Genomic DNA, 26,508 nt, shown 5'->3' on the forward strand with positions numbered 1-26,508 from the left:
AGCTAATTTGGCTAAGGAGTGTACAAATGTGAATTAGAAAAAAAATAGTGTTCATTTCTCAATTGCAGATTAACATACCCATCCCATGCACCTTTGCACAGGTGGGAATCCTGTAGATGTGTCAATTCAGTGAACTTTCCACCTGGTAACTTCTGGGCTTTGTTGATGCTTGAGGAAGAGCCAAGTCATCTCCACCAACATCACTCCAACCAGAATATTCTCTGAGCAGCAGTTTCATGTCATTGTGCTTTGACTGTTCATCCTTCACTGGCTGCAAGAATAAGCTTCTCGCTTGGGCTTATGTGTTGTGTTTAACAACGTTGCACTGTAAAATGTGTCATGTTTCCCAGAAGTCAGAGTTCTAAAATAAATCTGTTGATTCCTTCCCCCTCCTCTCTCAGAGCATTAAGAAGAAGAACACCAGTAAGCAGGAGATGAGCACCTATTTGCGCTTCATTGTCTCCCGGATGAAGGAACGGGTGAGTGTTGTACTACACAATGGTGTGTAGGATTCTAAGCAGATGGTTTTTTTGTGTATGTTTTCTTTTGCAACTTCAAATACTTACAGGTAATCTTCATTGCTTGAGACCATTTGAAGTTATAACAGACCTATCTTCAGGCTGCTTATGATCTGGAGTGGAAGTTCTGGTGGTCAGGTGCTCTCTGTAGTCATATGACTGATCTTTGGGCGCTGAACTTTATTGCCATTTGCAGTTTCCTGCGGTCATACAACTGCATTTTACAACCGTTTTGCTGAAAACTGGCATTTCTGGTTTTTAGCAAAACCACATCATAGTGAACAATGGGTTTGCTTTATGACTGCCATATTTACTTAAAGATTGCTGCAAATGTTGTAAATTGGTCACGTGACATCTGTTTTACAACCATTACAACTTATAACCATAATGGAGAGTCTCCATTATGGTTGTTTGTTGAGAGCTGCATGTGGTTGACTCTGTAAATGGAATAGGAATTATTTTCTATCTTCCTATTTCCCCCTTAAGTATCTTTGTTTCTCCTCCTGTCCCAGTTCTTCACTCGAATAGATGTAAAAGGTAAAAGGGAGTGGGAAAAAATATAACATAAAAATTATATTTCAGGAGCCTTAACTGTGAATATGAGCTGAAACCTTCCAGTTTCACTCCTGTTTAGAATAATATCTGAATAGATGCGCATAATTCTGTTCAGCAGATGTTCACATTTGAGACAAGCTTGAACAACTTTCAGCTAATCAGAAGAGAATTTTCTCGGTAATAGTTGGACACAGATTAGATGCCATGCCTGTCAAATGGTCACAACTTAAGTGGTCTCGTGCAAGGGATTTGCACATAAACCTGCATCTTCGTGTCTGTTCTGTTTCAACATCTCCCATCCTTTTAATCCTGCCAATTGTTCAGAGACGTATTTGTTGGCAAACCTGTTTCATGTGTTTGATTTTAAATCAGTGTTTCCATAGGGCTTTTATTGTGCATCCTCCACCATTCTTCCTTGGGTTTATCTTCCATTTATTTTTTTTATTATTTCAGTTTTTGTCCAGACACAAAATTTATGATGATGGAATAAGTAGAGTATCTGCATAACTTCATGATTTTGAAATTTAGTGGTTTAAAGGAACATTTGTAAAGGACAACCAAACTCTTAATTCTTACCAATACAGTTCAATATCAATTTGCCAAATTCTGTTTTGATACATTATTAATCTTCGATAGAATGTTTTATCCACTGTGACTAGCCCTATGCATTAATTAAAAAGTCAGTATTTTCAGCCATCAGAACTCTTGCTTGGAAATATTGGGGAGAAAAAAAAATAACCTTTCAAGAGTTGGATGCTGATTCAATACATCAACTTACACAATGATTAATTGATTGAAAAATTAAAACACATTTTTGGGAGGAGATAGAGTTTTTCTAATATTAGTGCACAGAAAAAACACTTAGGGTTTTTGTTTCTTGATTATGCCTTTTGAACGTTAAGAAAACTAAGTAGCCTACATGTCAGCCTTTTTGGAGTAGAACTTTTAAAAAACTTTAATTTGTAAACTGGCATGTAATACAAATTCTTACAAACTATTTTAAAGGCTATGCAACTCTTCTTTCTTCTCAGAATAACAGGTTTCTAAACCAGTATTTTCTGGCAATTTTTAGGCTATTGATCTAAACAAAAAAGGCAAAGACAACAAACATCCAATGTATCGTCGACTAGTACACACAGCTGTTGATGTTCCAACCATACAAGAGGTATGTTCCTATATAGTTCTGAGCTACATGTTACAACAGAAGAATATTGGCAGTTTTCAGACTAATCTCATTTTTGGAGGCCCCTTATCCACACCTGGAAACCCCATTTCATTTAGTTCTGTCTAGAACAGGGATCTTCAAACTTGGTCCTTTTATGGCTTGTGGACTTCAACTCCCCGAATTCCTCAGCCAGCATGCCTGGCTGAGAAATTTGGAGAGTTGAAGTCCACAAGTCATAAAAGGACCAAGTTTGAAGACCCTGATCTAGAAGCAGTTTGTATGAGTTACTTAGGTGAAGATCTAACTTAAAAGGACTACTAGGTCTTCTTTATGTAGAAAATGCTTAGGATGAAAGATGAGATCAGAAGCAGACTAAAGCTACTCATTGCACAATTTCATAACTCTTTTAAGTTCCCATAAATTATTTTGTAGAAACTGTAATATAAACATACTTTTATATGTGTGCTTATTCTGATTACTGGACAATGCTAAAGAAAGTTCTTATAATTCTGTTTCAATTTATATAGAAAGTAAATGAAGGAAAATACAGAAGTTATGAGGAATTCAAAGCAGATGCTCAACTGCTTCTACACAACACCGTGATTTTTTATGGAGGTAGGTAGGCACTGGTTGGACTTAAAAATAAGATCTTCAAGCAAATGGCATCTTGAGGGTAGACCTGATTATAGAGAATAAAGAGCGAGTGAGAACTTTGCATTACGTTCAGTTTTACTTGTCCCTCAAAGGTGAATTAGAGAAAGTCATGAAAATTAAGCCAACATGATGGATCTATATTACTTCCATTATTAGAAAGCAGATACTTGAATGGAGAATGTCAAAGGGCTTTACAAACGGAATCTCAAGGAAAGTATTATGAACAATTTATGAAATACACATGTCCTTGCTTACAAACTGCATTGTTAATGACCTTTCAAAGTTATGATGGCGTACGATAACCAATCATTGCATTTATGACCATTGCAGCACCCTGTGGTTATGTGATCACCTTTTGTGTGTTTTACAACTGGCATTCAGCAATCAGAGTTAATAGAAAAGGCAAAACTAAAATTGTAAGTTGCAGTCATGTGATGTTTCACTTAATAACTAAAGGGAAGTGAGATCATAAATTCATTGTGGTCACATGTTTCATTTAGTAATTTGCATCTCTTAGCAACTGCTGTCCCAGTTGTGGTTGCTAAGGAAGGACTATAGTAAGCCCTAGTTTGATTTTTGGGGGTGGACCTAATATAAGCCCTACTCCAAAACTAAGCCCTAGTTTTGGGGCGAGGCACACCCCTAAAAATCAAGCTGGGGTGTGGGGGGGTGAAGCTGCCCCACACATACACCTGTCGTGCTGCTACTTGACTTCTGCAGCCGCTTCTGCTGCTCGCATACTTTGGGCCGCTTCCGCTGCTTGCGTAGCACTTCGGGCCGCTTCTGCTTACGCAGTGCTTCGGGCCACTTCTGCTTACGCAGCGCTTCAGGCCGCTTCTGCTTGCGCAGTGCTTTGAGCTGCTTCTGTTGCTCAGGCCCTTCGGGCCACTTTTGTTGCTCATAGCAGGGGACCACATGGTGCTGCGGGCCGTTTCTGCTGCAGAAACGGCCCAAAGAGCCATGCAGCATCCTGCCGTGAACAGCAGAAACAACGCAAAGCACCATGTGGCATCCTGCCAGGAGGAGTGGCAATGGCACAATGCGCCACATGGCGTCCAGTGGCAGCAAGCGGCTGCAGAAGTCAAGCAGCAGCGCGACAGGTGTCGGGGTGTGGGAGGCCTGGCTGTGGTGGTCCTAAGTAAAACATTCTCTGAAATTAAGACCTAGTGCCTCTTTTGGAGGCAAAAAAAATATATAAGACCAGGTCATAATTTACTTGGACTTCAGTAAGGCATTTGATAAAGGAGATCACAACCTATTACTTGACAAGATAGAAAAATGTGGGGTAAACAGCACCAGATGGATCCATAGCTGGCTGACCGGCCGTACTCAGCATGTGGTCCTCAATGGAACCGCATCTACATGGAGGGAAGTGTGTAGTGGGTGCCCCAGGGCTCTGTTCTGGGCCCAGTGCTCTTCAACATCTTCATCAATGATTTGGATAGGGAACTCATCAAATTTGCAGGTGACACCAAGCTGACAGGAATAGCCAACACTCCAGAAGACAGGCTTAGGATACAGGAGGATCTGGACAGACTTGAATACTGGGCGCTATCTAACAAAATAAAATTCAATGGTAAAAAAAGCAAGGTTCTACATTTAGGCAAAAAAAAAACCAAATGCACAGATATAGTATAGGGGTATCTTGCTCAATAGTAGTAACTGTGAGAGGGACCATGGAGTCCTAGTGGACAATCACCTAAATGTGAACCAGCAGTGTGCTGCAGTTGCCAAAAAAGCCAACACAGTGCTGGGCTGCATTAACAGAGGGATAGAATCAAGATCACGTGAAGTGTTAATACCACTTTACAATGTCTCGGTAAGGCCACACTTGGAATACTGCATCCAGTTTTGGTCACCACAATGTAAAAAAGATGTTGAGACTTTAGAAAGAGTACAGAGAAGAGCAACAAAGATGATTAGGGGACTGGAGGCTAAAGCATATAAGGAACGGCTGCTGGAATTGGGTGTCTCTAGTTTAATGAAGAGAAAGACGAGGGGGGACATGATAGTAGTGTTCCATATCTCAGGGGCTGCCATAAAGAAGAGGGAGTCAAGCTATTTTCCAAAGTGCCCGGAGGCAGGACAAGAAGCAACGGGTGGAAACTAATCAAGGAGAGAAGCAACCTAGAACTAAGGAGAAACTTCCTGACAGTTAGAACAATTAACCAGTGGAACAACCTGCCTCCAGAAGTGGTGAATGCTCCAACACTGGAGGTTTTTAAGAAGAGACTGGACAGCCATTTGTCTGAAATGGTATAGGGTTTCCTGCCTGAGCAGGGGGCTGGACTAGATGACCAAGGTTCCTTCCAACTTTACTACTACTACTACTACTACTACTACTACTACTACTACTACTACTACTACTACTATTATTATTATTATTATTATTATTATTATTATTATTATTATTATTACTATTATTATTTCAGGGAAACACGGTAGGTCTTTTATTTAAGCCAGCACATATTTCCTTATGTTTTCTTTTTTGTTAACTTTATTCAGAAATTAATTTTCTTTAAGCCATGAGATACCCAAGCAGATCTATAAAAGATTTGCAAAAAAGAAGAAGGCTTGGCATGTACAATCTTTTGTTATCTAGCTCATTAGAGGTTTAAATCAGGCCGAAGGGACTGAAGGCACTCTGGTTTTACAAGCTGATGGGGCCTGTTCCTCCAGAATTCAATTGCCTATTGTTTTTCATCATATCATTTACAAAGACTTAGGTGTTTGTGGGTATGTTCTTCTTATAGTGGACAGTGAACAAGCTGATATAGCCAGGATGCTTTACAAAGATACCTGCCATGAGGTAAGTAATATTTAGTCATGTTAGTGACTTCTGAACAATTGTCTTATCAGATTCCACATACCAGTGGTTTCACTTATTTTGAAAATTGTTCTGGAAATCAGAAAAAACTTAAAAAACATACACTGCATTTTGATAGCTTAAAATTAGGTGTGCTTCAGAAACTAATTGCCTATGTAATTATAAATCCTTATTGTGGTTTTTTATAATTTTTACAAAGCTAAATAATTTTTGAAAGCTAAATAACATTTTTATCTCATTTGTGAACAGTAACACATCAATAAAAATAAGTGAAGAAAATTAGGAACATTTTATATGATTGCTATGTTGGTACCTCCTTTAGAACAGGCTTTCTTTCAAAAACAAATTCACATTTTAATTTCAGTGAAAAGCTAAAACACCTGAACAATGATAGTGGATTACACTTCAGATATTTTTTAAAGATAAAAGGTGCCAGAATAATTTGAATGCACTAATGTATTTATGTGTGTCTGTATGATTTGTCTGTATTGAGTAGCTTTTTTTCATCCTTAGAATAAAGGAAAGGTTCTCAACAACTTTTTGTTCAGTTTGTACTACTAATATGTTTCTGAAATGATTAGAGACCAGTTAAAAATCTCTATGCATCTAACCTTCAAAGAAGAGTGGATACACTATATATGAGCGTATCCTAAGTTATGGATATGTACTCCGTTTCCTTTTATAAAGGTATTAAGTTAGTAGAATGAAAAGACCGGTGGTTACTATTTTGGTTAGTCAAAGTTTAATGATTTGCTTTAAAATTTGACTAATTATTTTTTATATGTAATATATGAAAAGATCTATTTTTACTTAATTTTTCCTTCACTTTTCCCCTTTTTGTGTTTTTTTATATGAAACATAATTTCCCTGGAAAGAGAAAAAACTTAATGATTTTAGATTTGCAAAATAACAGTTTTCAGCATTTCAGAACATATTTATTGAGGGTAACAGTGTTTTACTTCTTTTTTTCCTCAGCTGGATGAACTTCAGCTTTGCAAGAACTGTTTCTATCTATCAAATGCGCGTCCTGACAATTGGTTCTGCTATCCTTGTGTAAGCTTACCTTTTCTCACAACCGAGAGTAAATATGGAATCTGCTGCCCCAAGAAATGGTGATGAGAATTATCCCAGCTGTCTTAAAGAATGGGATTTATTGAGAATATGAATACAGCCATCAGACAAAATTGTAAATGTTAGTTCTGCAGCCACCGCTAGGTGGAGTCATTTTCACACCAGTACGAAAGACAAGTTCAATTGTCCCAGTCACAGATCATATTTTTACATTTCCTTGACCATAGTGGTCAGTTCATGTCTCTCTGGCATTGGGGAAAGGACTGGTGCTATAATAAAGTCTTGCCAGTATTTTCCTGGCTTAAGGCTCACAGAATACAAGCATTTCTTGGAGAAATTGGATGAACACTGCATTCTCAAAATAGCAATCTATAACTCAAATTAGTGTGCCTGTACAGCTGATTCGGTATACATCAGATGTCTCCCGTGCATGAAACAACACAATGCCAATTTTTGCTTATAAGAAGAAACATTTATTTGCTTGAAGACTTGAGTTTCTTTGTCTAAGTTAACAATGCTTAGAAACTGCCAGCACAATGATAAATTGTTATATCATGTGAGAATGGTCTGTTAAACTCTGCTGACAATGGTGTTATATAGACCAAAGTAATGATCACTGTTGTCAAGACTTAGTTAAAACTCTATCATGGGTACGTTTTATTGTGGAGTCCTTGGTGCTCTCTCAGTTTAGTTGTTTTCTTATAAACTTTTCATTACCCAGCTAAGCAAACCACTTGTGTATGTGAAGTCCAGCACTGATGATGTTAGCTAGTTGGGTAATGAAGCTTGGCAAGAAAACCACCAAGCTCAGAGAGCACCAAGGACCTCACAGTGCAAACCTGAACTCCAAATATTCTTTTCAGTTGGTAACTTTTATTTTCATTATGTGATACTGTTATACCTAACACATGCCAAGTCAGAAATACTTCTGTACTGTACCATGTTTCTTTAATTTTTAGATACCAAATCATGAACTGGTATGGGCCAAAATGAAAGGCTTTGGATTCTGGCCTGCGAAAGTCATGCAGAAAGAAGACAATCAAGTTGACGTTCGCTTTTTTGGCCATCACCACCAAAGGTATTTTCATTCTTGCAGTGTCTCTTGTATGCTGAGACAACCAGCACACCCCTGGGTGTGGTAAAGAGTGGATTCAGCCCAGACTGATGCAGGTTCAAATTCACTTGAACTTTGACCCATTCTTTCTCAGGCCAATCAACCACACTGGATTGCCTTTGCAAGATGAAATTGGAGGTGGACATGTTGTGGAGCTGCAACTGGAGGAAAAAGATCTAACAAATAAACAACAGGGCGCTTCTCTTTCTAGGTGTGGCGAAATGTGGTCTGGATTACTAGGAGGGAGAGGCTACATTCCAGGGGACTCGAAGACAGCAAAATTTAAACAGTTTGGTTGAGAGAAAGAGAGTTAAGACAGCTCCTCCATATAGATTTTCAGATTATATCTATAGGGATGCAAAAGGTTGCTTTAGTTTGGCAAGATTTCTGTCTATGAGTGAAGGACAATAAAGGACACTGCTTGAAGGTCACTCTACAGTAAGGGAAAAAATTATTTGATCCCCTGCTGATTTTGTACGTTTGCCCACTGACAAAGAAATAATCAGTCTATAATTTTAATGATAGGTTTAAGTTAACAGAGGGAGAATAACAACAACAAAATCCAGAAAAACGCATTTTAAAAAAGTTATAAATTGATCTGCATTTCAATGAGCGAAATAAGCATTTGACCCCTTCACAAAACATGACTTAGTACTTGGTGGCAAAACCCTTGCTGGCAATCACAGACGTTTCTTGTAGTTGGCCACCAGGTTTACACACATCTCAGGAGGGATTTTGTCCCACTCCTCTTTGCAGATCCTCTCCAAGTCATTAAGGTTTGGAGGCTGACATTTGGCAGCTCGAATCTTCAGCTGCCTCCACAAATTTTCTATGGGATTAAGGTCTGGAGACTGGCTGGGCCACTCCAGGATCTTAATGTGCTTCTTCTTGAGGCACTCCTTTGTTGTCTTGGCTGTGTTTTTTGGGTCATTGCCATGCTGGAATACCCATCCGCAACTCATTTTCAGTGCCCTGGCTGAGTGAAGGAGGTTCTCACCCAAGATTTGACGGTACATGGCCCCGTCCATGATCCCTTTGATGTGGTGAAGTTGTGCTGTCCCCTTAACAGAAAAATACCCCAAAGCATAATATTTCCACTTCCATATTTGACGGTGGGGATGGTGTTCTTCGGGTCATAGACAGCATTCCTCCTCCAAACACGGCAAGTTGAATTGATGCCAATGAGCTCAATTTTGGTCTCATCTGACCACAACACTTTCACCCAGTTCTCCTCTGAATCATTCAGATGCTCACTGACAAACTTCAGACAGGCCTGTACATGTGCTTTCTTGAGCAGGGGGACCTTGCGGGCACTACAAGATTTCAGTCCCTCGCCGCCTAGTGTGTTACCAATTGTTTTCTTGGTGACTATGGTTACAGCTGCCTTGAGATCATTAACAAGATCCTCCCGTGTAGTTCTGGGCTAAATCTTCACCGTTCTCATGATCATTGAAGCTCCACGAGGTGAGATTGCTCTAGACTGAGGGAGATTGACAGTTATGTTGTGTTTCTTTCATTTGCGAATAATTGCACCAGCTGTTGTCACCTTCTCACCAAGCTGCTTGGCAATGGTCTTGTAGGCCATTCCAGCCTTGTGTAGGTCTATAATCTTGTCCCTGACATCCTTGGACAGCTCTTTAGTCTTGCTCCTACTATCAGCTTGTTACCTGTATAAAAGACACTTGGGAGCCAGAAATCTTGCTGATTGATAGGGGATCAAATATTTATTTCACTCATTAAAATGCAAATCAGTTTATAACTTTTTTGAAAAGCGTTTTTCTGGATTTTTGTTGTTGTTATTCTATCTCTCACTGTTAAACCTACCATTAAAATTATAGACTGATCATTTCTTTGTCAGTGGGCAAATGTACAAAATCAGCAGGGATCAAATATTTTTTCCCCTCACTGTATGTGTCTTTCTTGTTTTTTTGGGGGGGGCTCTACTAAGGCTCAGTAAGGTTCTAGTGTTCTCTTAGCCATAGAAACCAACTTGACTTGGGCCCAGTCACTTTCGGGCATCCTAGTCAAGCTCACCTCATAAAATGGTTTGGATGGGAGAAACAGGAGTAGCGATCATTACATCTTGAGCCGAACAAAGTAAAGTGAGATATAAATCCATTAAATGATGTTCTGTCTTCCTGACATAAGTGATATTAGACAATCTGAATCCTAAACAGAACCTGTCAAAGAACTTGCTTCTTAAAATTGCCACAGGTAGTTGTCAGCTGACAGTTGCTTATTTAATGACTGTTCAAAGTTACAACGGCACTGAAACAAGTGACTTATAACCAGTTCTCACACTTACGACCGTTGTAGCATTCCCACAGTCATAGGTTCAAACTATAGCTGCTTTGCAACTGGCATGTATTTTCAGGGGTCGCAGTGTCCTGGGATTGCCATTTGCAACCATTCTAGGGAGCTTTTGACAAGCAGAGTCAATGAGGAAAACCAGATTCGCTTAATAACCACATGATTTAAATAACAACAACATGGTCAAGAAGTGAGTCGTGCCCCATTTGCAAAGTTGTTGAGAATTACCTGTAGTCTTTAATATAATTGAGATTAATTTTTTTCCATACCATAAACTGATGTCATTGTGGAGCACGTAGATATTAATGAGGTTAAACGTATTGAGAAGGTGGAATTGCACACAGAAATAATTGTTACAGTTTGGACTAGAAGAAAATGAAATTTGAAATAGAATTAAAATTAACATTGGGAATGTGTGAAAGAGTATGGCAGGGCGGGGGAGACTCAGTGTTATATCTATGACCTCGCCATCAAAACCCAATGGAGAAGACTCTTTTCATCATTTAGGTAAGATACGCGCTCTTGGAGTTAAATGGATGTTTGTAACAGAAAAGGATGATTTGAAAACTGAATTGGCAACTCCTTTCAAAGGATGTGCTTAAGTTTATCTTTTCATTTTCATTGTGGAGGGCCTGGATTCCTTCTGAAAATATTCAGGATATCACCGTTAATATACACCGGCTACATGTAAAACGTAGCATGGGCTGGAAAAAAGCATGTGATGAGTTAGAGCTACATCAGCGTTTCCTTCGGGATGGCAGATTTTGGAAATCAAAAAATGAGGATAAAGGAGAGGAAGAAGCAGAATCAAGCATTTCTTCTACCAGTAATGAGCAAGTGAGTAGATGGATTGAATTATCCCAGTTGATTTAGCCCAGTTGCAGTTAACCATTGAAGCTTGGCTATTTCTTTAATCTTCTTTTTTCTTATCACAGATCTGAATCGTCATATGGAAAACTCTGTACGCCAGATTCTGGGTCTAAGATAATCTGTATTTACACTGTTTTTAATCGTTGTATTTGATCAACAGATTTGCAATAAAAGCAATTCCTCTCTCTTTAAAGAAATTCTAGAATTGGCACCATTGTTTGTACCTGAAGTTTATATACAATTTAAAATCTCTTATTGAAACGAGTTTTCTCTTTCATTGTTTGCTTATTTTTAAATGCATGGTTTATAGAGTGATTCACATTGGATTCAAATCCCAGGACAGTTGTGGAGTTTAGATTTTGTTTGCATTCTTGTTGTTTTAGGTGGATGAAACTAATACCTACTTAGTTGGGTTTTGTTTCTCTGCCTGCTTTGTTCCAGCTTCATTTACAGAAACAGGTTAGAGCGTGCCTCTGTTTTCTCAGATAAAAAAATTCCAAGCCCTCTTGGTAATGGACTTTTTCATGTACTCTGAAAACTTATGGGCATAGCAATTAAGAGGTGGAGGCACCTTGGTATCTAGCTGCCCTCGGTTTGTATATTAATTTTTGGGAGTGTCGTGGAAAAACCCAATGAAAAAGACAAGAGACAGCAACACAATAACAATAATCCTTATTCTAGGATTCAGAAGTTTATTTTGCTAATAATTTGGAACATAGCAAGCATAATAACACAACATCACTTTCATTAATAACCCATTGCAATGAGGACCATATGACATAGCAGAATCCATTAGGACAGTTATAGGCCAATGGCAAATCAATTAGGTCCAGTCCCAACCTTTTATACCCTTTCTCGTTCTAAGACTGTAGTCAGATGGTCCGCGACTTTTGCTGACCTTTGCTGACTTTTTATTTACTTCCTGCTGACCTACTTTCCACATATACCCGTGTACATTGGAACCCGCATTCATCAGCTGCTTTTCAGTTCCTTATTTCTCCCACAGTTACAATACTCATGTTCCAAATATACATAGAAATATCTACTTTGCAATATTGCACAAAGCTCAGCAGATTACAAATAGTACGTTCGTATTATGAAACAGCATAAAGTTCAAGTTAGAGCTTCAAATCACTTCTGTGGAGGCCTGTTTCAAGTTTGTTCTACCCTCATCTTGTTATATGAGGAGGGGGCTATATTTTCATCCCCCACAGTCCCCACTTCTTGCCCGTAAGGACAACACAAAACATAAGCAAAAAGATAAGATTAGAAGGATTCTGGGGTAAAGGGTCTAAAATAGTTTATGAAGGGCATGTAAAGAAAGTATTTTATGGGGGAAACATACAACCTCAGTAGGTTTAAGACTCATAATAAAAGAATACAAATGCCAATAAACAACAACACAACTATAGTCCATACAGCAGGCATGAGGCATTTTCCTGATGCAAATCGTTTCCTTCATGAGCCTCTGGACTTCCATTGTGCTGGAAAAGGTGGTGTAAAGTCTTTCAATCGTCTAAGGATGACAAATCAGACTTCACCTTGTTGGTGCTGTCTGGGCTGGAGATTGCATGCTGGTGGGGAGCAGAGGTTACTAGCACTTGCTCTCCTGTTGGGCAAAGTTTCAATCTTTGCCTAGGTACAGTCAGGTGATTGGGGCTGGATGTCTTCCTCGTCTGGGGCTGGTACTTTCTTGTAGTGCAAAATATGCATCCAGGAAGCCAGATCTTGATACCTCACAGCAATGTTGGTGGTCAATAGAATCTGGAAAAGTCCCTTTCAACAAGGAGCAAAGTAATTTTTTGCTGAAATACTTTAGTCAAAACCTGATCGCCAGTCTTCAAGGCATAACAAAGATCTAGTGGTTCTTTGGCTGGAGCAGTCCTTAGGGAAGCTGAAATATCTCAAACAAAATCTTTATAGGTGGGAAAAGGGGAAGGGGAAGAAGGTAGAAGGAGAGGGAGGGGAGGATATTGTGACAGGAGCAAGATTGCTTGCCACTGGCATGACTTGCACTGGTCTCCTGTTAATGACAGTCTGTGACAGCAATGATGAAAACTTGGCAGTAGTCCAACATTGCATCCTTTGACGCATGGATGTCTTGTAGAGAAGCTGACAGTCTCATAAACCTCACAGACACTCACAAAATAGACACAGAATAACATATCTTTTTTCCCCCTAACTTTACAAGTTTACTTCCCCTTTTTCTAAGTTTCTCCTCTGCCATGACCCAGTTTTTGGTAGCATAGGACAAGCATTTTAACTTTATTTCTGTACTTCCTCTACTTGCAGTTTTGGCTGATATTCAACTGCTAACTGCCTACCTAATATTAAAGCAGCTTGAAATTTTCCATCTAGCATATATTAAGCTGTTATTTTAAACCAACAAAAATTCCATGTTCTATTAAGTGTGTTTCCTTAAAATCGTACTTCAGCTTACAATTCAATAATTTTAGCACACTGATGTTCAATTTCCCAACTCGTACTGCAATGTTCAAATAGCACATTTCCCCCCTTTACTTAGGAAAGCACTTTAATGTTTTAACCAAGCAAAAATTAAATTGAATAGAAACCGCCCCCCCTTTTTTTCTGCCTCTCCCTCACTCTTTCAAGGCAGAAAGTCCCCAAGCAAAAAGAAAGAAATGGCAACCAGCAAAGGAGATGGAAAATGTTGTAAAAATGTTCAAAAGATTATACAGAAATTTTCCCCCTATTTCTATTTAGCATTCTTCCAATTAAATAGGTATCTCTTTTCTTTTTCCTTCTCTTAAGTAAATCACATACTTTCTTCTTTCTCCCTTTCATGAGCTCCTCTCCCACAGTACTGTTCCACAAAACCTCCTTCATTTCATTTTCTCATATCCTTGCAAACACATACTACTGCCTTCCTACTTACTTCATAACAATCTACAACTTACTGTTCCTTTCATAGCCTGGGGTTACATAATATTTACCCAAAAAAACTGGGGAACTGGGGGTGTATAAAGGATAAAACAAAAGGCAAAATATAAAAAGACAACACTTGTGAATACGTGAATGAGCAGGGAATAATGACCCACCCAATTAGGCTAACATGCATGTGGTTACATTTTTATTTTTTTCTCTCACCATGCATTAATCTATCAATTCAATCACTTTATCCGGTATACGTCGCTCCACACACACTCTAATCATGGGTGAGGGCAGGATCTCATTTTTGTTTCTGTGTTCCTGTTTTCCTCTCTCTGTTCTTTTCTTTTATCTTTTTTTTTTTTTTAAATCTCTATTTGTTCTCTAAGACAGTCTAGGAACCCAACCATCCAGGGGCAATAGAAGGGAGTTGAACCCTGCCATCACAGGCAGTCCTTATCTATGGAAAAGGTCCATCCCCTCTTTTTCAGTAAAACTGACAGCAGCAATAGAGAAATAACATGCTACCTCAGCAAAAAAAGGCCAACCCTTATCTATGGGAAAGGTAGCAGGCACAAAAATTGATGGCAATCAACAATGGAACATATCATCCCAGCAAACAAGCTGACCCTTTATCTATGGGGAAGGTAGCACCAATGTTAGTTACTAACAAACAACACTGTCCCAACAAAGAAGTTGGCTCTTACCTATGGAAAAAGCAATGTTTACCATTAACTAAAGGGTGGACATAAGTACAAAAACAAAAAATGCATTAAAAAATGTACACATACAATAGAAAAAAGAAAAAAGAAACTTTAAGCAACAGTGGGTGTCACTACATCCAAAGACATAAAAAATCAGGAAGCAAACAAATTTAATATAGGAAAAAATTCAATGACAGGTGCAAGATAAGGAAAGAAACCACAAACCACCAGAATACAATTCTAAAAAACAGTTTCATAACTTCCAAAAATACCCATAATAATGCACCAAACCAAAACTTTTATTCAAGTGCCCACAACAACTGTCATAATTTCTAGTCTTGAATAAAATAACACAATTGCCAAACTTAACAAACAATTAAAAAGCTACCTCTTTTTTTCATACACACAAAAATCCAATGCACAATATCAGCTAGGGGTGAAAATAAAAAGAACATACCTTCATCTTCACACAGCTTAAATAAAAACCCAAAGTACAAACTTCGAAATGGCAATCTCAATCTGCAAATCACCAGCAACCGGAAAAATAATATAACCACATTTCCTGCCAAGTGTCAAAAAACCCCTCATAAATGAGGTTGCAATAGATAACACACAAGAGGCGTGACCTCACACAAGGGTGCGACCCTTCCACAATACAAGGAGCTGATCAAGCCCCAGACCTGCCAGACTCTCACCGGGTCCCAGCCACGACTGTAAGTCCGACTGTTTTACCAGTGAGGACGGTCCTTCACCACACACTTAGTCTATCCTCAAAGTAAGTCCAGGCACGATCCTTCCCTTACTACCAGATTAGGAGAACAGGCTTAACTAACTAATTAAATCACAACAACTTCCCTATCTATCTACCCTAAGGTCCCAAGGAAAGGGGCCTTTTTCTTACCTCTGATCCAAAGTAGATTGTGAGTGCTTGGAGAGAGCGGGTTGGTTACCTGTGGCCCAAAGCCAGGAAGTGGTCAGAAATCCCAGCTGGACAGCAGGTCTCTTCCAGCAACCGTCTCTTCCTGGCCAACGCACCAAAAACTGTCATGGAAAAACCCAATGAAAAAGACAAGAGACAGCAACACAATAACAATAATTCTTACTCTAGGATTCAGAGGTTTATTTTGCTAATAATTTGGAACATAGCAAGCATAATAGCACAACATCACTTTCATTAATAATAGTACGTTCGTACTGTGAAACAGCATAAAGTTCAAGTTAGAGCTTCAAATCACTTCTGTGGGGCCCTATTTCAGATTTGTTCTAGCCTCATCTTGTTATATGAGGAGGGGGCTATATTTTCATCTCCACAGGAGGCTGGGATTTTACCAAATTCTGCAGTTCAATTCATGGCCAAAAATAGTTGATAAACATTTACTTTATTAGTTGCATTTTTAAAATTTTAAGTCAACATTTTTGTAACAAAAAAAAACTGGGTACTTATTGACAATTCTAAATGAGTATTTTCTTTTTTATTTATTGTTTCTTCATCTATTTTTCCAGCTAAAGGTTACTCAGGAGCCAAGAGCAAAGAAAGGAAGACGCAATCAAAGTGTGGAACCTAAAAAGGAAGTAAGGAACAGCATGGCAATTAAATACATGCACTTGTGGGTGAGGGAGAAAACATTATTCAAGCATATTTTCCTTCTGACTGTTTACAAATTCATTTTCTTCATGTTTTATAACTCAGAAAAGTGATGATCATTTATTGAAAGAGCATGTTTCAATCTGTTTAAATTTTCATCATTTGGAAGTATTGTTTTAATTCACCTTATATACTAGCCATATTCTCCAAATTGGAGTATCCATTTGGAACTGATTCCAACTTATCTGTCCTTAATAGAGATAGAATGTGAGGCTATAAGGTTTCATGCTGGTTCATGATTTCTGCCTATAGGCAAAAAGAAGGGGGGGGAAAGATTGATGTGTGTATTAAGAATACATGTATGGACCCATTCAACTGCTGCGTATCTTCGGAGATGCCTAAATTCCTATTCTGTAAGGTTGTAATATTAGTTTAGAGGTGCAGTGGCTCAGTGGCTTAATGACCCTGCAGATAGTCTCAGCTGGGCGGTTCGAGACCTAGCACTGTAAGGCAGAGTAAGCTCCTGTCACTTGCCTCAGCTTCTGTCCATCTGACAGTTTGAAAGCATGTTCCATGCAAGTAGATTGCAGGCAGTTAGATTCCTGACAGCTCTGAACCTCCCGGTTGCCTCTTTGCAAGGCAGTTCTGGGAAGGAAGGGGGCCTTGGGTGATGCTGCAGGAAGAGCCATTTGTCTTCCTCTCTGGTGTGAAGCCAGCTCGCCCTCCTGGGGCACACCTTGGGAAGTACACAAGCATGTCCTATAACAGAATTGGTACCTTGGCAAGTCAAACTACTACTCAGCAATAGCATTGTGTTCTCCTGGCTACTGTAACAATGCCATACACCGATAGTAATAATAGTTAATGGAGATATGCAAAACTTAATAATTTGGAAACCAAAATCTATTACTAAGTAATGATATTTTATAATATATATGTGGACTCCTTGGTGCTCTCTAACTTGGGTTTTTCCTTGCAGGTGTTTCATTACCCAACTAGGTAACATCATCAGTGCTGCATTGGTGATGTTACCTAGTTGGATAATGAAACACCTGCAAGAAAACAACCAAGTTCAGAGAGCATCAAGAATCCCCCTAGTTGCAAATATTTTTTTCTATCGATAACCGTAATGCATGTGATTTCCCCCCCTATTGCATGAAATAATGGTGGAGTCGTTGGCCTGATAATGTTTTAATTGTACAATGTGGCTATACATTTTTGTCTTTAAAGTACTTAGTTTTTACTTAAGCAATATTTAGAATTATGTTGATTCAATACACATTTTTCAGTCTTTATCTTTCTGATCTAAATGATTGTAGTCCTTTTCATTGGCCATTGTAGTGACACCTTCTTTGTTATGTTAGGAGCCAGAGCCTGAAACAGAAGCAGTCAGTTCAAGTCAGGAAATTCCCACAATGCCTCAACCCATTGAAAAAATTTCAGTCTCAACCCAGACCAAGAAATTAAGTGCCTCTTCCCCTAAAATGCTGCATCGAAGCACCCAGACAATTAATGATGGTGTGTGTCAAAACATGTGCCACGAAAAATACACCAAAATCTTCAGTGACTTAAAGGATAGAATCAAGGCTGATCACAAGAGGGAAACTGAGAGAGTTGTGCGAGAAGCTATTGAGAAGGTAACTATCAGTTTGATGACAGCTTGAGAATTTTTTAATTAGTTCTAATTATTCATTATTGCTGAAATTTATTTCTGTACATACCTATTTTCATTCATTCAGGACTGGAAGATGGCCCCTTTTCTGTACAAAGATGATAATCCCCTGGCTGATCACTCTGCAATTAATTGTTTTTTAAATTGATCATTTTAAGTGAGAAGTCCATTACTGCTACAGGGGTGATGTCTTCATGACGACATTGGGAGAATGACACAAATTTCATTCTTCTTGCATGTTGAGTTGTGATGCAGAATGATCCAAGTGGATGTGATCTGTGCAAAGACATCTTGATGTCCCCATCACTTGGTCATCATTGGGGGTTCTACTGGGTACCTAGGACTCATGTATGGCCTCCCAAAAAAGAATAGTACAGGATTCTGAGCTGAAGATCTGAGCTGAATTTGCACTTAATTCACATCATTCTGTGGTCTATGTTCTGCTTATGGTCTCTAAACCAGCATTTGAAATCATGATCGGTTGTTGGCTGGCTAATTCCCACAGTGAATTAACAAATGGGGTTTAATCTTGGAAAGGAATCTGTTGCTTAGTTTTGGCAACTATAATTTGATACAGGATTGGTGATGAAACGTAGTGAGTGGATTCAAACATCCTACTGAATGCAAATCAAACTGGCTTCATTTGTATGCATTTTATATAATTGCCAAACTTGAACAGTGTAACTTTGGGCAGGCTGCAAAAATGCTAGAAGTCCAGCAGTTTTTTGCTGTAGTGGACTAAAAACTCCTGAACTATAGACCAGGGTAGCTTTACCTCAGAGTCACCAGGGATTCCTTCTTTTCCAGTTGGAGTCCTATACTTATTTGAAGGTGAGTGCTAGTACTACTCTTTCCATTTAGATGGATCTAGGCCCAAATCAAAGGATTGCTTCTGTTAAGAGCAACTGAGTACATATACAGATAATCCTTAACGTACAACCACAATTAAGCCCAAAACCTCCACTGCTTATTAAGACAGTTAAATGAGTTTTGCCCCATTTTATGATGTTTCTTGCCACAGTTGTTAAGTGAATCACTGCAGTTGTTGAATTAGTAACACGATTGTTAAGTGAATTTGACTTCCCCATTGACTCTGCCTGTTGGAAGGTCGCAAAAGCTGATCACATGATCCCAGGACACTGCAACCGTCATAAACGTGAATCAGTTACCAAGCGTCTGAACTTTGATTACGTGACCAAGGGGATGCCGCAGCGGTCGTAAGTGTGCAAAACGGACATAAATCACCTTTTTTTTCAGTGTAATTGTAACTTTGAAGGGCCACTAAACAAATCACTGTAAGTCGGGACTGCTTGTAATGCTGCACAAGGTGTTTTTGGAGTAAGAAAGAGTTGGAAGCACCATTCCTGGCCTTTCACTCACTTGCTTTTTAAAATTCCAGCTGCGCACAGAAATGGAGGAGGAAAAAAGGCAGGCTGTGAACAAAGCAATTGCAAATATGCAGACTGAGTGTGAACGAAAGACTAAGCAGGTGAAGGAGAAGTGCAAGGAGGAATTTTTAGAAGAAGTCAAGAAGCTGGCCAGCCAGCACAAACAGCTGATCTCTCAGACCAAGAAGAAACAATGGGTAAGCAGCACTACAGGTGGATTGGTTCCTTGGGCTGTGTCTTCTGTGTTCTCATCTGTACTGGGGATGTTCCATAATAAGAACATTTTGGGATGAAGGGCCAACTTCCACCAACTTTCATCTCTTTGGAGAGATGAAAGGAGTTTACTTCCTTCCATAGCTCTGCTCTGTGATCTTAGCTTTCCATTTGTTGATTTCTCTGATTAATTTACCTATGGCAGGTATAAGTAAGCATGCCTTCCTTCCATGAGCTCCAGGAGGCACCCATAGCAAGTCTCCTGTGCTTTCATATGACAGCAATCCTGTGAAGTACGTTGGGTAGAAGGTTCTCCAGAGAACTTCCAGGCTGACTGGGAATTTGGAGCCCGATTTGCTCAACCACTGAGCACATTAGCTTTGTTATTTGCCTCTCCTTCATCCTAGTGAATTTTGTGGTGGCTCTCAATTGCATTGAGCTTTCAATGGCAAGCTCAAAGTTGCCACTCTTAGTTTTGTGGATTTCCTGTGCACAACCATTTTATAATTCTCTGCGGCCTCTTTTCACTTGGCATCTGGTTTTATTCAGTGAAAGGGGAGCACTCTGCATTGGAGATGTTTGATGAGGTAAGAAGACCTCACCCCAGTGCTATCTGTCTCTTTGGTTTTAGTTTTTATAGAACTCTTCTTAACTTTAATTGTTCTTATCGTTAACTTTTTGCCATTTGTAAGCTGCCCACAGTTGTCTTATTGGTGAAATGGGCAGCATATAAATTTAATAAATAAAATAGTCCCTCAGTGTTAAGTATTATCAGTTACAGGCCCATACTGGGCATTTTGGGGTTCAAATAAAAGAAGCCCACATATCTGGACATTGCCAAGTTAGGACATGTTACCCTCAACCACTATGCTGATGCTGGCACGTGAACAATCTTTGGTTTTAGGTCTCTAAACTAGGATTTGTAATCATGATCGGTTGTTGCTGACTGATTCCCATCATGAATTAAGAAATTGGGTTTAATGCAGGAGTATGTTGTGTAAAGGGCAGCCTAGTGGCCTAGTGGTGAAGATGCTTGCCTCCCACTCGGAAAGTTGAGAGTTGAATTCTAAGTAGCGGCACTTTCTCTCCTAGGGCTCAGAGAAAAAAATATCTGCTGCAAACTCCATGTAGGCATCAGGAAAGGTATCTGGCCAATAAATGCTCAGCTCTATCCAGTCACTCCAACTACTCTGAATGAAGGGACTACAGGGTTGTGAAAATGGAGTTTTGTGTTATGCAAGTCTATTTGCAAGACAGCATCCCTACAAAGAATTAAAGAGGGCTTTGGCCCAGGGGTCTTCAAACTTGATTCTTTTATGACTTGTGGACTTCAACTCCCAGAATTCCTCAGCCAGGCATGCTTGTTGAGGAATTCTGGGAGTTGGAAGTCCACAAGTCATAAAAGGGCCAAGTTTGAAGACCCCTGGTTTAGGAGAATTCATCATGGAGAAGGAGAAAGAGAGGTTCTGCTTTCATGATTATTTTTCTTCTCTCCCCTCAGTGTTACAACTGTGAAGAGGAGGCCATGTATCACTGCTGTTGGAACACTTCCTATTGCTCCATCAAGTGTCAGCAGGAGCACTGGCACGCTGAGCACAAACGTACCTGTCGTCGGAAAAGATGAAAGCTTCCTCACCTCACCTGTTGCCCTGATTCAGTGCTTTCCTCTAACACAGCAGGTGCTGGGGATCTTCTCTAGTTTTTCATGTTGGTTTCCAGGGGGGGGGGTCAGAATTAATGTGAATTCACTCCCCATTGTGATTGATTCTTATTATTATTATTGCACCAGCCTTGAAAACACTTTTTCGTAAAAAAAAAAATTTTTTTTGCACAGTTAAATTTCAGTCTTGTGTTTTGACACTCTGCTTCCAATTGTCATCACCTTGTGGCCCTCTTTCCCTTTTCTTTTTTGCTGGGAAGGTAATTTGGATCTCAGTTGGAGCACATTACTTTTTGATAAATTTTAACTGAGGGGAATTTGTTGCATTTTCAGCAAATTATATAAAAAAAGGATTCAACAAAACAAAGAAAGGTGATAGGAACATTTTCAAGAGACCTGAATGTAATAATAAAATAGTTATATAATAGATGTTAATCATTTGAGCTGGTTTTCTTCAGCTTAATTTACTGCTTGAAGGCATTATCTGTTGGCTTGGGTATACAATTGAATTTTGGGATCAGGGTTGACAGAGCAGGTGCTAGTCCTGCCACTTTTTAATATTCTTTTCCCAATTGTGTTTGTTCCATTGTTATTTTTCTTCATTATTTAGCTTTTATAATGAAAATATTAGTTTTGATTTTATTGTTTCAAAATCACCAGAGACTGGGTAGGCTGAGCCAGATCTTAGGAGGGAAAAAATAATATTTAAATTTTAAATTTTTGCACATTTCATCCTTCTAATACAAATACTTGTAAAAACAAAGCCAAAAACTGAAAAAAGAAAAACCAAGAACAGCTTGATTTTACATTTCAGCATACATGGAGTTCTAAGAGGCATTAAAACAAAAGGCTTAAGATTTGTCCTGTCCTTTTTGCCTCCTTCCAGCCCTTTCTCCCCCATTTCTACCTTCCGAAATACTAGTTGATGATTGAGCAGGGGGTTGGACTAGATGACCTCCAAGGTCCCTTCCAACTTTATCATTATTATTATTATTATTATTATTATTATTATAATCTGATTTATGCACTCAAATAGAAAATTAAGTCCAAGGGATGGGGAAGCACTTAAGTTTCACAAAAGCAGTTATGTCTGTAATATTTGGTTATTGCCATTTTTATGCTAGAATGAAGAATAATGCATGTTAATTTTCCTGTATTAAAGATGCTGTGATTTGTAAAAAGTTTGTCTTTTGCGGAATGTCTGGATAAAGAAGTGCTACCAGTAGAAATGGATCAATAGTTGAAAAGTGATTTTTCTCCCTCTCTTCCCTCCCTTTTGTTTATTTTATGTATAGGTATATATATAAATTTATATATATATATATATAAATTGCATCCATGTTCAGAGACATTTTTTTTATACAAGGTGTAAACTTTATTTAACCAGCTTACCTTCTAATGCTTCTTGCCATTGTGGGGTCCTTTTCAAGATGGTCTTAAAATTCAACCAGCTCCCCTTGAATATTCTTTTTCCAAGTCCAGACAAAGTAATTTGTAAATATTTATGTAGACCTTGGATATTTATTGAAAGTGATAATACAGTGAATCATACAAATAGGAGAACTGGGAGAAAAGGATTTTAGAAAGAAATTTCTCTGAAATTTGGTAGGATCAATCAGAAGGTTAAACTCCTATTAAGCTTTCTGTGATCTATTGCTATAGTGTAGAACAGTGTTTCTCAACTCCACAACTTTAAGGTGGGTAGACTTCCACTGGCTTGGGAATTGTGGGAATTGAAATCTACATCTTAATTATGTTGAAGCTGAGAAGTGTTGATATCAATCTTTAAACAAGTAATGGCAATTGAAGTAGCTTTCCAGTTTCCATGAGGAACTTTGAAAACTCAGGCCACAGAGCCTGAGTTTAAATGAACTAGAGTTAGTAAGATGAGGGCAGTACCCTCAGGTATCTATATTTGCCAAGCTGCATGGCAAATCTCTTGGAATGCCAAGTTGCCCCATTTATCCTGGTGGACAAGGGAACCTTCACCATTCCTTGGATCCATTTTCTAAAATGGATGGGTCTGCTCTGGAAAAGAATCACTCCTCACAAATGGAGCCTCAAATAGAGGTTAGGTCGTGCAAATACTAGCTTTATCTAGTGACTTAAATTTTTTAATAACTGAGTAATTATGTTATGACTATATATAGGAGGCCTTCACCCTAGAGCAAGTGCAACAAAGAAACACCCTTTGATTATTTTATTATTGTCCCTTTTCATCCTACTTAAAATAAAAAAAAATCTTCGGTCCAACCCTATAAAAGCAAGTTTTTGTGAAAACTATTTTTTGGGGGTGTAAAAATCATTCCGGATATGTAATATTTAACTGAATAGCTGCATGAAAGTAAAATTTGTGGGTTTTTTTGGCTTTTTTTCTTTTGTCTCTGTTGACACGGTTGCACATTTTCAAGTTATTACAGTGTGAAAACTGTGGGGTTTTTTTAAAACAACAAAAGAAGAAGAAAAAAATTGTGGCCTGGTTTTGTATAAGTTTTAGGGGGAAATATTGTTTAGAAATCCTGATTTCAAACATCTTTTTTTCTTGCAAATCATAAACCTATATTAAAGTGTTGAGCTTAGCCACTATGCACATTGTAATTTACTCATTGTGGCTGTCCAGTTCTATGACGCATTCTGGCATTTTGTAAGCTGCTCTGACTAGCAATATATAGAGTCATTAAATGTGTTAACATTGGTTAATAAATGTATTTGAAAAGGCAATAGCACCTTCTAGTTTTTTTTATATGTTACTTTTGACCTTTCCTAGGCTAACAGAGATAACACACATTGTCATCAAAAGATTTTTGTGGTATTGTTGGCTACTTTACTCTGGAAAAGGATGGTATATGATAAATGTGAAATGCAAATTATCATGGGTTAGCTTGGCTGGTTCAACATGGTGTCAGTTGATTGCCATTAGCTTTTAAAACTTCCCAGAATCCTATCTAAGATATTAAATACAATAACGGGGACAAAAAAAATAACACCACACTTTAAAAATGATGCTGAGATAAAAGTTCACTTAAGCTGTTTTCTGCTAAGAAGGCTCTGAGAAACTAAGACACGAAGGTCTTCATTTTACTTCTCCTATATTCATTCATGCTCTCATCAAAAAAGACAAGCCAGCAGTGTGCTGCAGCTGCCAAAAAGGCCAACACAGTGCTAGGCTGCATTAACAGGGGGATAGAATCAAGATCACATGAAGTATTAATACCACTTTACAATGCCTTGGTAAGGCCACACTTGGAATACTGCATCCAGTTTTGGTTACCGCGATGTAAAAAAGATGTTGAGACTCTAGAAAGAGTACAGAGAAGAGCAACAAAGATGATTAGGGGATTGGAGGCTAAAGCATATAAGGAACGGCTGCTGGAATTGGGTATGTCTAGTTTAATGAAGAGAAGGACGAGGGGGGACATGATAGCAGTGTTCCAATATCTCAGGGGCTGCCATAAAGAAGAGGGAGTCAAGCTATTTTCCAAAGCGCCTGGAGGCAGGGCGAGAAGCAACGGGTGGAAACTAATCAAGGAGAGAAGCAACCTAGAACTAAGGAGAAACTTCCTGACAGTGAGAACAATTAACCAGTAGAACAACCTGCCTCCAGAAGCGGTGAATGCTCCAACATTGGAAGTTTTTAAGAAGAGACTGGACAGCCATTTGTCTGAAATGGTATAGGGTTTCCTGCCTGAGCAAGGGGTTGGACTAGATGACCTTCAAGGTCCCTTCCAACTTTACTACTACTACTACTACTACTACTACTACTACTACTATTATTATTATTATTATTATTATTATCTCCCCAGATATCCATGCAGGTCTGCACACCTTTTCCGAGCTCCACTTCATTATCCAAAGCAGCTTCAATCCCTATCGTTATTTCAATGGATACTCAATCTTCTGTTACTTCATGGACATCAACTTCATGGACATCAACCTTCCATAAGACTAGGCATTATTTTTTTATTTTTATTTTCTTTTAATCTTGATGCATGTTTTATCAATTTTTCTCCATTGGAACATTCATGCATTTGGGTCAATATAAAAGGGGGGGAAAAACGACATTACCATAGGTGTATACTATAGGCCACCCAACCAAACAGAGGAAATAGACAAACTTTTTGCTAGTCAACTAACTCAGGTATGTAGGAAGCACATCACAATAGTAATGGGGGACTTTAACTACCCTGACATCAACTGGGAGACAAACTCTGCACCAAGTGGAAGACCAAACAGATTCCTTACAAACCTAGCAGACAATTTTGTCTCCCAAAAAGTAGAGAAGGGAACAAGGGGATTAGCCATTTTGGATCTAATTCTCACTAACAGAGATGAAATGATAGAAGGTGTTGAAGCCACAGGAACCTTGGGAGGAAGTGATCATGCAATATTGGAATTCAACATTCTGGAAGCACAAGCAATAGAACACAGTCAAACTAGAGTCTTGGACTTTAAGAGAGCTAATTTCAATAAACTTAGGGCTTGGGAAGGATTTCATGGATGAGAATCCTCAAGGGGAAAACACCTCAAGAAGGTTGGGAAATTTTGAAAAGTGAGATAATAAAGGCCCAGTCTAGCACAATACCAACAAAGAGGAAAAATAACAGCTCTCAAAAGAAACCAGCATGGCTGCATAAAGAACTCTCTGATAAATTGAAAGATAAAAAGGACAAGTATAGAAAGTGGAAAGAGGGGCACATAACTAAGTCAGAATATCAACAAATAGCCTGAGCCTGCAACGATGAAGTGAGGAAAACTAAGGCTCAAAATGAACTAAGGCTTGCGACCAAAGTCAAAAATAACAAAAAAAGCTTCTTTCAACATGTAAAAAACAAGAAAAAAGTGAAGGAAATGATTGGTCCATTAGTGGGGGAAAGTGGCAAGAAGGTGACAAGCAACAGGGAGAAAGCAGAACTATTTAACTCATTTTTTGCATCTGTCTTTACAGAAAGGGAAAAAACAGACCAACCTACCAAAAATAGTGCCATAAAAANGTTCTCAAGGAACTGGCAGATGTGATCTCAGAACCATTGAACTATATTTTTCAAAGATCCTGGAGCACTGGGGAACTACCGGAGGACTGGAAAAGAGCTGATGTAGTTCCCATCTTCAAAAAAGGAAAAAAAATGGACCCAGGAAATTACAGACCTATCAGCCTGACCTCAATACCTGGGAAGATTCTGGAAAAGATAAACAACGAATCAGCGAACACCTAGAGGCAAAGTCATTACTAAAAGCCAACATGGGTTTGTCAAAAACAGATCATGCCAGACAAATCTTATTGCATTCTTTAATCAAGTGACAAAATTAGTGGAT

General features: G+C 38.7%; 1 protein-coding gene across 4 annotated transcripts in view; it reads left to right on the forward strand.

Moving 5' to 3' along the window:
* Positions 1-22,376, forward strand: part of ZMYND11 (zinc finger MYND-type containing 11) — a 127,755-nt gene extending 105,379 nt beyond the window's left edge. Inside the window, exons 5-16 of one of the 4 annotated variants that reach the window (XM_015811488.1) lie at positions 402-479; positions 2,146-2,238; positions 2,766-2,853; positions 5,646-5,701; positions 6,695-6,772; positions 7,750-7,868; positions 7,999-8,115; positions 10,844-11,051; positions 16,181-16,288; positions 17,627-17,899; positions 19,334-19,519; positions 21,037-22,376. In XM_015811488.1, the coding sequence (XP_015666974.1) occupies positions 402-479; positions 2,146-2,238; positions 2,766-2,853; positions 5,646-5,701; positions 6,695-6,772; positions 7,750-7,868; positions 7,999-8,115; positions 10,844-11,051; positions 16,181-16,288; positions 17,627-17,899; positions 19,334-19,519; positions 21,037-21,159 (1,527 nt within the window). In that variant the 3' untranslated portion in view covers positions 21,160-22,376. The remainder of the gene's footprint in view (positions 1-401; positions 480-2,145; positions 2,239-2,765; positions 2,854-5,645; positions 5,702-6,694; positions 6,773-7,749; positions 7,869-7,998; positions 8,116-10,843; positions 11,052-16,180; positions 16,289-17,626; positions 17,900-19,333; positions 19,520-21,036) is intronic. The other 3 variants (XM_015811489.1, XM_015811490.1, XM_015811491.1) reach the window with 3 other exon arrangements.
* Positions 22,377-26,508: the final 4,132 nt, after the last annotated feature.

Source organism: Protobothrops mucrosquamatus, unplaced genomic scaffold (genome assembly GCF_001527695.2).
Source record: "Protobothrops mucrosquamatus isolate PMUCROS unplaced genomic scaffold, P.Mucros_1.0 scaffold42, whole genome shotgun sequence".
Lineage (NCBI taxonomy): Eukaryota > Metazoa > Chordata > Lepidosauria > Squamata > Viperidae > Protobothrops > Protobothrops mucrosquamatus.